At 56.9% G+C, this 11,095-nt stretch overlaps 2 protein-coding genes across 4 annotated transcripts; one reads left to right on the plus strand and one right to left on the minus strand.

Moving 5' to 3' along the window:
* The first annotated feature begins 7,167 nt into the window (after positions 1-7,167).
* On the plus strand, positions 7,168-9,119 carry LOC117642026. Of its 2 annotated transcripts, XM_034379802.1 has the most exons (7): positions 7,168-7,186; positions 7,753-7,833; positions 7,921-8,046; positions 8,139-8,310; positions 8,386-8,616; positions 8,693-8,810; positions 8,896-9,119. In XM_034379802.1, the coding sequence occupies exons 2-7, from the start codon at positions 7,820-7,822 to the stop codon at positions 9,030-9,032; spliced, it is 798 nt and encodes a 265-aa protein (XP_034235693.1). In that variant the 5' UTR covers positions 7,168-7,186; positions 7,753-7,819; the 3' UTR covers positions 9,033-9,119. The 2 variants fall into 2 exon arrangements, with proteins under 2 accessions (XP_034235693.1, XP_034235692.1); XM_034379801.1 differs by lacking the exons at positions 7,168-7,186; positions 7,753-7,833 and having other exon boundaries at positions 7,840-8,046.
* On the minus strand, positions 9,110-11,030 carry LOC117642025 (SAGA-associated factor 29). Of its 2 annotated transcripts, none has more exons than XM_034379800.1 (7): positions 10,877-11,030; positions 10,627-10,805; positions 10,376-10,510; positions 10,180-10,302; positions 9,940-10,098; positions 9,620-9,848; positions 9,110-9,527 (listed from the first exon to the last, which is right to left on the minus strand). In XM_034379800.1, the coding sequence occupies exons 2-7, from the start codon at positions 10,672-10,674 to the stop codon at positions 9,337-9,339; spliced, it is 885 nt and encodes a 294-aa protein (XP_034235691.1). In that variant the 5' UTR covers positions 10,675-10,805; positions 10,877-11,030; the 3' UTR covers positions 9,110-9,336. The 2 variants fall into 2 exon arrangements, with proteins under 2 accessions (XP_034235691.1, XP_034235690.1); XM_034379799.1 differs by having other exon boundaries at positions 9,337-9,527; positions 10,627-10,792; positions 10,877-11,018.
* Between the last annotated feature and the right edge of the window lie 65 nt (positions 11,031-11,095).

The raw sequence follows: 11,095 nt of genomic DNA on the forward strand, positions 1-11,095 counted from the left end.
CGCTGCCGTGCCTTTGGGCTCGCCTTTGGCCGTACAAAGCGGGCCGGCGTGGAGTGGCCTGGTCGGGCCTGGTCGAAGGTAGGGCTGATTAGGGAAATCCCCCATCCCCCCCGCCCCGCCCCGCCCCCGGCGACTCTCTCCCCGCTAACGAGTCGCTGGATTCGACTCGACCGCCCGACCGCCAATTACGAATTAGTCAAATATTCACATTCGCCACGTCCGCGTTATTCTCCCTGTCGCCGCCCTCGATTCGGCGGACTGACTCCGAGAGTCGGTTTCGTCGCTCTGTCTCTCTCGCACTCTCGGGCGTCCGCTATGAGTGCGAGAGAGACAGAGCGACGAAAACGACTCTCAGTCTCTGCGGCGACGTCGTGCCGGTGGCCCGCCCTGCCGGTTCGTTATCCGGCGACGGGCGTTACGAAAGCAGCGGCGAGGGTGGGGGCGAGAAGGAGAATTGGATGACGGGACGAAAGGGCCGTGCCCCGTTCCTTCCCACGCACCGGGTGCAGCCAACAGGTGTGGCTGGCGGGGCTCGCGCGCAGAGTCTCCGCGAGAATGGAGCCCGGGGGTGGGGTGGGGTGGGGTGGGGGAATCGAAGGAGAAAGTTACCGTGGGCTGGGTGCGACACACCGCAAGCCGTGCGCCAGGGACTCCCAACGGGCGGTGTGGCTTGCCAAGAGCGTATAGATATATAGTCATCGCCACAGGTGAGTCATTTTTTGTCAACAATTTGTTCGCTAGGTCAAGTTGAAAGTGCGGGTAAGGCCCAGCCTGCCAACTATTTTTACTCCGGGTCGGGAAAGGCCCGTGACAGGTGCACTTGCAGATCGCACACACAATCAGGCCCGCGCCCCGCGGCGTGGCGTATCGATTGTGGCGAAGGTGGAATCGACCTGAGTGGAGCAAGGGAAGGAGGCCGCCCAACACCTGGCTGCCTGGCTGCCGGCCAGCCAATGAACCGACAACAAGCCCTGCTGCTCTAATCGCGTCATCCGTGCCGCCGCGCCGCGTTGTTCCGAGCCGTTCCAAGCCCCGCCAGCGCATTCCATCAAATGGTGACGCCGACTGCTCGGCAGTCCGTCTGGCTGGCGCTGCAGTGGCCGCCCCCAGCCCCCCCGCCCCAGCCCCCGCCCCCAGCCCCCCGCCCCCAGCCCCCGGCCCCCAGCCCCCAGCCCCCACCCCCGAGGCCGAGGCCCCCGAAAGCCTGGCCTCTGGCCGTCGGAGGAATGGTCCCAGGACGCCGGTGACAGGCTATTAAGCAGTCAAAGGGGGTGTGGTCGCCTGGCCGGTCTCGGTCCCTGCTCTGGGCCTGCGCCCTGGGCTGGGCCCGTCCCTGCAGACCGATTCCGAGAGTCGTTTTCGTCGCTCTGTCTCTGTCACACTCATGGGGCTCTCCGCAAGGGTGCGAGAGAGACAGAGCGTCAAACCGCTCGGCTGGTCCGCTGGTCGCTCGGCGCGCTGCGCGGTTCCAAATTACCGCGGGTCAGCGCGACGCGGCGTGCCGCGGCCTGCGCCAGTGTGGGAGAGCGCGTCATGATGTGGGATCATCAAGCGGCACCAGGACGGCGACGACGAGCTGTGCTTCATCAAACGACCCTGTGTACACACGCCAGCCCTTAGTCGAATGTTTTTCCGAGCGGCAAACTCTATGCATATCTAAACCGTCTGACGGGACGGTCGCGAGTTCGCCAAGCCCGCCTTGCAAATCGCCCGAGGGGGAGGGGGTGGGGGATGGCGTGGAGTGTCGGGGAGTTATCGGAGCACCACGGCCCGGCCCTGCCGTTGGCCCTGCCGGTACAGTGTACAGGCCTCGCCAGCGACGCCAGCACTCGCGCCAGCCTGCCGGGCAAACCGCAGATGACACGGCCGCTCGACGTGCGCCTGGAAGCCACTGGAAGCCACTGGAAGCCTGGAGCTCCGGGAACTGGAAATGCACTCTGCTGCTGACGCACGCGCTGTCGCCTTGTCACCACGTCGGGCGGTTCGTGTCGAAGGCCCTTTTACTGGCGTCGGCCGTCGCGGCCCGCGACAGGAAGGGGCGGGGGCGGGGGCGGGCCGGGCCGGGGCGGGCGGGGGTGGGCCGGGCCGGGGGCGGGCCGGGAGCGATCGGCGCGCTGTAGACACGTCTGTGTTAGGGGCGTGGCGGTGGCGGCGTGCGGTGCGGCGCTCAATTGTTGTCGCCCCCTCCCCCTTCCTCTATTAGCAGGCTAGGCACAACACGTCGCACACCGCACGCAATACGGGACGTGTAGCGGGGCGGGGCGGGGCGGGGCGGCGTCCCGGTAAGTCCCCGGGCTGAGCTGCGCGTCCGCGGGGACCTGCGGGAGACCCTGCCGAGTGCGGCACAGTGTGTGCGTGAAAGAGTGTGTGTGCGTGTGCCCTATATGTACACACCTACTCATGTGCGCGCGTGTGTGTGTGTGTGTGTGTGTGCGTGGAGACCGGGCATACCAATGCCGCGCACTGCCGAGTGGACAGGAGCCTCCCCGGGGAAGTCGGGGTCGACCGCGGACCGAGGGGTCGACGACGGTCGACGACAACGGCCTGGAAAAGTGGGACACCGTGCCGCCCGGTGGGCCTGCTGCTTGGCCTGCTGCTTGGCCTGCTGCCTGCCGCCGACAGATGGCGCCACCGCGGGAAGCCGACTGGCGGACTGCGGGTGTCACGTCCACGTCGACCAGCGCGGTGGTGGAGGGTGTGGGGCCCACACTGTGGGCGCGAAAAGCAGCTGTCCTCCATATGGCGAAGGAACCGAAGGAAAGGCTCCCAACCAAAATGTTCCAGTTATTGGGCTTGGTCCCTTCTGCTCTGAGTCGGCAACTTTGGAGGCCGCGCTCCGTGACTCCGTGTCGTGGCTCGGAGACTTCGCAGCCGCGGTGGCCCGAAATGGCATACGATCATGTGTGGTCTAGCCCTTAATGGTAATGGAAGCGCCCGCGCGACGGCGCATAGGCAACCCGCGCGCACGCGTGCCTCCGCGCTGCCTACCCCGCATTACCATTACCACTAAAGGCTAGCCCCCAGGCTCTCTCCTTGACTGGTGGAAGGAAGCACTTTGACACGGGACGCCCCGAGAGTGGCCGAGAGACGGAGCGACGAAAGCGACTCTCGCAAATCAGTCTGCAGAGAGACGGTCATGACGGTCGCCGGCCGCGAGGTCCGAAAGCGCCGGCTGGCCTTGAATGGGACCGCCGCCGCTCCGCTCGCGGGATGCGCCTCGCCTCGCCTCGCCTCGCCGCCCCCGCCAAGCAAGGCAGGCGAGCCAGGCGGGGTGAGCCGCCCTGTTTGCCGTGCAAAAGCTAGCGTCGTCGTCTTATTAAATTTCGCTGATGAAAAGTTACATAAACATGGTAGTAGCGGAGGAGCGAGGCGGGGCGGGGCGGGGCGGGGCAGCCTCGCCTTATTGGCTAGAGTCGAGTCGAGTCAAGAGGGTTGCCCGGCACGGCGCGGCGCGGCGAGCGGGCCGCGGAGGGCGGAACGGATTGCATCCGGATCGCGGATAGTGGATGTCGAGTGGCGAGGCGGGCAAGTCGCCACTCCAATCGATATCTCGATCTCGGTTCCCCAGGGTCGAGGATGCAGGCGGCGGCGGCGGATTCAATCTCCGATCCTCAAGCCGCGCACCGCGTCCTAGTTCTCGAGCCGCTTTACGGCGTAGCGCGTCAGGGGGCGTAAACGCGCCGCCATCTCGACGCCGCCGCCACCGCCGTCGTCGTCGTCAGGGCGAGATCGCGCCGTGATTAAAAGCCGAATGCAAGACGCAATAATGTACGCTGTCGGCGCGGCGCCGCGCTAAGCCGGCAGACTCATTCCGAGAGTCGCTCTGTCTCTCTCTCACCTACACGGAACGCCCGCCCCGAGTACGACAGGGACAGAGCGACGAAAACGACTCTCGGAATCAGTCCGGGGACGAGAAAGCGCCGCCGATTTCTCAGTGCCGCGCTTGCCCGCCGAACCGCCGCAAAAGCGTGAACAGCCCCCACCCTTCCCACTCCCTTTCATTCCCCCCTCCAGATTACAGAAAAGCCCGAACAAACGCCGCGCGGCTTCGGCTTCTTTCCGCTTTTGCTCATTCACGGCCCCGTGTAACGCGCTACGTGCAGGCGAGTTTCCTTTTCCATCATGCCCCTCCCAATTTTTCAAAGGTTTCTTTTTCTTTTCGGTGTGTCGGTGTGTGTGTTTACTACTTTGTTTGAGTGTAGCTCAGGGACGAGTCCTTCCGGTTGGGCCGCGATTGCTCCGCCACACTGTTCCTCACGAGTTCCGAACAGCGTGTCGTGTCGTCGCGCTGTCTCTCTCGCACCGCCGCATCACGCGACATGGGTGCGAGGGAGACATGCGCGACGAGAGCAGTGCTCGTCCGGATTGAACCTGCGGGAGGCCTGAGCCTCGGGTAGCTCCTTAAGAGTAATCTATTGACATTACGGGCGTGCTTCGGCGGGGCCCTTTGAAAGTGTACACGGCGCCGCGGAGGCCATGACGGCCACGGCCCTGGAGGGCGGGAGGCCGGGGGGATGGAGGGCTCGCTTCATTATCTCCGCGATGCTCTCCGCGATACTCTTCGATTTCCCCCGGGGCCGATCCGGTCCGATCCGCGCTCCCGGACACGCTCGGGACATGCCGCCGAGATTAAGCCGGCCTCCCATCCCGCCGAGGCCAAGAGCCCCGAAAGGTGCAAAAAAGGGGAGAGGCCTCTTGATGAGAAAACGGCAGTGATTCTGCGCTCTGCGCGCCGAGTTGGAAAACGATTTGGTCATCGAGGAGCGACTCCGGGCGACACGGGCGGTAATCGACTTTGGCACTCACCCGATGGCGGGGCACGGCGGCGGGCATGGAGGCGGTGCGGCTGCGGTAGGCGGCGCCGTCGCCGGGCAGCGCGCTGCCGCCCCCGATGGACGCGATGGAGGCCCTGGGCAGCGCGGCGCGCGGCGCAGGGCCTGCCGTGGAGGCCGAGGCGTGGCCTGGGCTGTGCGGCGTCTTCCTGGCCCACTGCTCCGTCTGCAGGAAGCGCTGCACGTCGGGGGGCGGCCGAGGCACCGCGATGGACGACGACCTCCGGCGCGCGGGGCCCGCCGCCGGCGAGCACTGCAGCATCATGGAGCAGTCCGAGTCGGCGCGCGCCGTGGCTTGCTTCGGGGGCGGCGTGGACGGCGTCGCGGCGGCCGCGGGGTGACCGCCATGGCGTCGGTTGAAGGAGCGCCTTGCCAACACCTGAGTGCGCCGAGTGGCGGCGGCCGCTTGAGCCGAGGTCGGCGCCGACGCCGTGGTCGTGCTGCGCTGCCGCGGCCCAGGCACCGGGCTGGGCGCCGGGCTGGGGATGGGGCTGGCCGACGGGGGCATCGCGCAGGGCTGCGGGATCAGCTTGTTCTCCATGACGGCGTGCCCGCAGTCCGCGTCCTCGTCCGCCGCGTCCTCGCTGAGGCGCGCAAAGAAGTCCTGGAAGGTGTCCGGGAAGTCCGTGACGCTGAAGCTGGCCTCGCGCGTCGTCGCCCCCAGCGGCACGCGCCGGAAGGTGGACGGCGCCGGCGGTGGGGCGCGTGGGCTGCGCATGGCCGCAATGTCGTCCTCGTCGTCGTCCTCGTCGTCGGAGTGCCGAGACGGCGTCCACGCGCGGCGGTGGCCGAGTCGCGGGCTGGGCCTCGGGCTGGGCCGGGGGCTAGGTCGCGGGCTGGGCCGGGGGCTCGGCCTGGGGCTTGACCGAGGGCTGGGCCGGGGGCTGGGGTGGAGGCTCGCCGACGACGCCCCCAAACCCACGAACCCCGATCCCCCGCCGCCGCTCGCGCCCCTAGCCCTCACATGCTGCTGGACGGGCGGCCCTCGCCGGGCCTGATGAACAAAAACAAAAACACCATCCCGTAAACAATCCTTCGCACATCCGTTAAAAAAAGAGTTGAAAACATGTTTGCACTAGAACCCAGGAAGAGCCCGGAAGGGCATGGTTGCGATCCGACCCTCCACAAGCGGTACAACGCGCGACAATTGCTGCGAATTTTAATCCGTCGTTTCAGTTGGTTATTATTCGCGATGACGGGGACGCATTTGCATTCGCAGCATGGACTGCGAATGCAGCAATGAAATGGAATTCCGAACAAAAGGCAGTTTGTTTGTTTTGGAAAGGCAAGCCGTGGGCCGTAACCCCCGCTGCTGCCCCCCCGTTGGGCCCGCCCTGGCCGCATCCGGTCCAGTCCACTTCCGGCCAGGTTCCGCCGCATTTCCGGTCAACACATGCGGCAAAGGGGGGGGGGGGGGGGGGGCGATGAACGGGACCGACTGCGGTCATGAGCTACCCCTCCTTTCATGCCTGAGTGGCCGTAGAGAGGCGAGGCCAGCAACAAACCAAAGCACCGCGGTTGGGATACTCACCGGCGAAGAGGGGTGATCCCAATCAGTCAGGGTTCGAGTCCCTTTGAGAGCCGTTCGAGTCCATCTAGGCGTGCCATGCCGGGGGGCGGCGCGCCGCGGCGATCCGACGTTTGCGGACCGACTCAGGGGGCTCCACGTGGGCTCCACGTGCGTCGGGGTGTTCACGGGGCAGCGGAGCGTCGCGGCGAGGCTCGGCGAAACAGCACCGGGGCGGGGAAGCAACTGGCGGCCCGCGCCGCGCCGCGCCAGCCCGCTGCCCGGGGCTAGAACGACGAGGACGGGGCGACGGGGCGACGGGGCGCTAGGCGGAACGCACGCGCCACCCCACCCCACATCCCCGCCACGCCCCCCTCCCTCCCCCTCCCCCACCGACACGGAGACCGCACGACGCCCCTCGCACTTCTCTCGCTTTGGCACTGTAAATACCTGCTGCGTAAATTAACAACACGAAGCTGTGTGTTTTGTTTTTATAAATGAAAATAAAATGTACACGGGCCGCGCCTCACACTGCCAGCGTAGCGTCGTTACGCGACCCTTGTAAACAGAAACAAACTAATAACGATTTTTCTGCTTGCTTTCACTACAAATTTCACCCACCATTTGTCTTATCCATCAAACCCAAGATGATTTCGATTTTATCCACTCACTCAATCCACTCTCATCCCCAATTTGCATTTGAATGATGATTTGAATTCGCGCCAGGGCATGCGCAGTGCATGCTGGGAAGCAAGGAAATGGACCAATCAGAGAGCAGCGCTCTCGTTTGTCCCAGCCGGTTTCGGATTTCTTTCGCGCCGCAGGCAGACTGCTGACTGTTGTTGTCTGCTGAGTGAAAGGGTGACTCAATGCGTTGCCTCTTGGGTTTCTTAATTTCTGTGAATCAGACGTAGGCCTTCCGTCAGGACTGTGTTACTGGGCTTTTCCCTAAGTAGCAAACTTGACTTTTCGTGTAACGGGGCCCATCAGGGGAAAGGTAAATTTTAAAAATTGGTTTGGGCATTATATAGACTAGCACCTTTTAGCAGGGTGCGAACCCGGAATCTCAAGCTTCGGGAGGCGTTCTAAACTTTGCCACGTTTGGTGTGGGTCCAGCAAGTTACCTGTCTCTTGGAGTCGTTTTCCTGCAGTTGATACCAACCTTCCCGGCTCGGCGCATCAAAATACGGGACGAAATTAAAAAAGTTGTGTTTTGTAGAACTAAAACGGCATGACCTGCAAGTGACTTGTTTTTTTGAAAGGGTTAAAAATTTTTTGCGAGCTCAAAAACACGATTTAATGCTTAATCTGGACGTCCCAAAGAGGTAGCTATGCGCCTTCTGTGAAGGTGGCAGTACGGGAAGCCGCACCGCTCTAGGGTCTGGGTGCTGCCATTGGAGTCGCCTGGGGTTGTGCTGAGTGAGTGGAAGTGGAGTGAGTCGTCGCCGTTGCTCTGCGTTGGTTGTGTCTGTTGCTCGCCATGAATTACATGAAGTAGGCCCTTCTCTCATGGTGGTGCTGTGTGGTTAGCTGTGGCCTTTGTTCATTACCCATAATGTACGCAAACGTTGACTTTTCTAGTGTAACGTGGGAGCCGACCAGGAGTAGGCTACTGGAGACTCTTAGGCAACAAATAATGAGTCTGGAGAAAAAAAGAGAGCACCTTCAGCAAGAGGTGCGCTCCATCGAGAAAAGTCTCAAGACAGCGTAAGTTGCGTTATTTAAACGTTTGCTCATGTTTTGGTGTCCGTCGAAATGTCATGTTTCCTGATCTCCTGTAAATGTGTTTTGTTTTTCAGTACTCAACTTGATTTTAATCACAATGACAATGTGAACATTCTGACCCAATGTAAGGTCTTTGGGTATTTCTTAACAAATTGCCAATCCAAAGAGATGGGTGATGGAACTAAACATTACACTGCTGCTTGTGAAGATAAGCGTCACCCTTTCAAAATTACAGTGGTTAAAAATGTGCGTCATCTACTTGTCTCTGCCCTCTGATACTTGTTTCCACTACGTCTCTCTAGTGTTGCTTTCTTATTACAGAAAGATGAAGTCACTGCAGTCACTGTGGGGTTATCCGGAACATCTCCTTTGAATGAAATCCAAATAGTCCTTAACAACCTTACTGAAGACAATTGCCCATACCTTGTCCTCTCTACTATCCAGCAGTTTATTCACTTGCACAACTTTAGATTAAGAATCTTTCAGGAGAAACTCCAGGGTCCGCCTGGAGAAGGATGTGATTTCCAGGTTCATCGGCCAGACTTTACACAGGTAATAAAGTAGCATTGTCAGTTTTATAAATTTTACTTCATCGGAAACATTTTGCACCTTGTCTTGTTTGGTTTAGGAAATGGGCAACCGTCATTACCATATAACAGCAATGCGTGGAGCCATTGAAATTGTGTGGGGTCTCACATGGAATAAAATCGATCACCACCTGGCTCATGAGTTCATTATTCGAAAAAGTAAGTGCTAGTTTGCTATTTCCATACACCTTAAACCAATTATTTGATTTTTCTTCATTTATGTATGACTGCATTTTAATTCCAGTGCCTTCAAACATATCTTTGAAGAGGTGCACAGACAAACTACTGGACCACGCATACAGCAATCGTAATGCACGAGATTTATGGGAATGGTGGCAGGATTTTTGTGTAAATGTTGCTGCTCTCAACGAGCTCAATTAATTTATCACAGTCGTAAGTCATGACAATAAGTTGATTTTTCATATGTGGTTTAAGTATCAAGGTTAATAAATATAAAGTTTAGTTTGAGTTTGAAGATTTTATTCTTGAAGGATAAGAAAACTTGTGTGATCAACAGTTATACTAATTGCAAGAGGAAATACAATTTTCAAGTAGAATAATATGTTCTTTTTGGATCAATTCAACCATCCTCATACTTAAACGCATTTTCAGCGGCAGTCATGGTGTCAGTTTCATGGCAGTCACTTCTCAGATGTGATAAGTTGCCTAAAGTTCGTTGCTGTTCTCAAGAATGCCCATGTCCCTTGCGATCTCTTATAGCAAGAACATAGCGTTGTGCAACAGGTAAAGGAGGTGAATAGCCTTCAGCATAACTTGGATCATCAAAGAGTACTTCGTATTCTTCCGTTGCAGTTGATGGTAATGCATTGACCAATGCTTTGTAGAAACATGTGGTTTGAGGATACAGAGCCATAACTGTGACAATAAGATAAGTACATAAAAACCAATTAGAATTGGGATATGCAGGTTGGAAATTATACTTAATCACTATTTCAAGATGAACTTACCAACCGAACCTTTGGGAAATAGAGCTAAATGATCAGTTTCAGGATTAGCACGCATGAGTGGCAAAGGCATTACTCTGCGACGACTCAGGACATGACGATCCTTTTGTTCCTCGTCAATATCATCAACCTCGTACCTCCCTGAAGTGGTATTGAAACTTACTACCTCAGCTAAGATCCAATTTTCCTCCTCTTCTGCTCCTTTCACCAAAGCTGCAACCATATCACCTGGCTAAACATTTTGAGGGAAAGAAAACAAAAGAAAAGGTTAAAGTAATAGAGGCTTGGTCCAAATTTTAGCATTGCACATTTACAATGGTTACCTTGGCAACATAGGATGCTTCCATTGGAATAGCTCCACACAGGGGAGGTGCCTTTTCACCTGGTTTTCCTACCCACAAGGGTAATGTCTGTGCAGAACACTGCAGCATTTTCATCAAGGCACCTCTCCGAATGGTCTCCTTATTTCCAGCATTCCTGGCCTATTGTTTTGAACCGAATGCAACTTTCTTAGTACGTATTTGCTTTTGAAATGATCAAGAAGTTCTTCAAATTATGCTCACCTGAATTCTACGTTCATTCCTGATAGCGCGAATTTCATTAACTTTGGCAAGGGCTTTACGAATAAGATCTTCTTCCTGCTCTGCATCAGCTACAGCTGCTGTGTACAAGGTTTTTAATTGTTGCTGAAAACAAAGAATTGCTTGCTGTGAAGAATATAAAACTGCATGTTACTGGTTAGAGCAATTATAGATGTACCTGATTATGCGGAGACACTCTTTCCTCTGCACTTATTTTTTCATGAGCTTTCTCAATACTGTTCAAATTAAGTTCACTTCTCTGTCGTTCATCATGTATATCATGGACCAGTCTATAAAGTGCTTTCAACCTCTCCTGAAAGATGCCAATACAAGAAACAAAGGTTGTAGATCAATAAAAAATTTATATGGAGAGCATAATTTTGAGGTGGCTTTTGGTTTTCCAGCCAAGTTCATACAAGCGGAGCTTACCTGAACTTGAAAAGCAGCTTGATCTGCTGAGTAAGCCATTTGATTCATTAGCCGATGGCACACCAAGTGCTGTCGTTCTCTCTTTCAGTCAGAGGTGAACACGAAAGCTGCTTTGCTGCAGTGTAGCAACCAGCAGCAATAACGTATCCCCAGGACACCAAGACCACTGTCAAGAATACCTTTGAAAACATTCACAGTTCAATTACATAAAAGAAAGGTTAACTCAAACTTTCGTTCATCATCCACTTACTAAGTTCGTCAGGTGTGAGACCAATTTACAAGACACTGACTGATCTGAAATTGTTTCTCGGTCAAGCATCTTTAACCGGGGCTTACATTATAATATACCCGCACTTTGTTTTCGAGTATTTGTTGACATCAAGCATCAACAAACCGTCGACCAAAATATGCCTATACGCAGAACCTAGGTTTTCTTGCGAATAATGATTCGTTAGTGGCGCCCTCTACG

This window comes from Thrips palmi, unplaced genomic scaffold (assembly GCF_012932325.1).
Source record: "Thrips palmi isolate BJ-2018 unplaced genomic scaffold, TpBJ-2018v1 HiC_scaffold_16, whole genome shotgun sequence".
Classification (NCBI taxonomy): Eukaryota; Metazoa; Arthropoda; class Insecta; order Thysanoptera; family Thripidae; genus Thrips; species Thrips palmi.

Bases quoted from the DNA above. Each gene is read 5' to 3' on its own strand.
- LOC117642026 (XM_034379801.1), top strand. From the start codon at position 7,895: ATGTACGCAAACGTTGACTTTTCTAGTGTAACGTGGGAGCCGACCAGG. The intron at 8,047-8,138 runs GTAAGTTGCGTT...TTTGTTTTTCAG, and splicing joins GAGAAAAGTCTCAAGACAGC to TACTCAACTTGATTTTAATC. The intron at 8,617-8,692 runs GTAATAAAGTAG...TGTTTGGTTTAG, and splicing joins ATCGGCCAGACTTTACACAG to GAAATGGGCAACCGTCATTA.
- LOC117642025 (XM_034379800.1), bottom strand. From the start codon at position 10,674: ATGAATCAAATGGCTTACTCAGCAGATCAAGCTGCTTTTCAAGTTCAG. The intron at 10,303-10,375 runs GTACATCTATAA...CTTTGTTTTCAG, and splicing joins GAGTGTCTCCGCATAATCAG to CAACAATTAAAAACCTTGTA. The intron at 9,528-9,619 runs GTAAGTTCATCT...TTATTGTCACAG, and splicing joins ATTTCCCAAAGGTTCGGTTG to TTATGGCTCTGTATCCTCAA.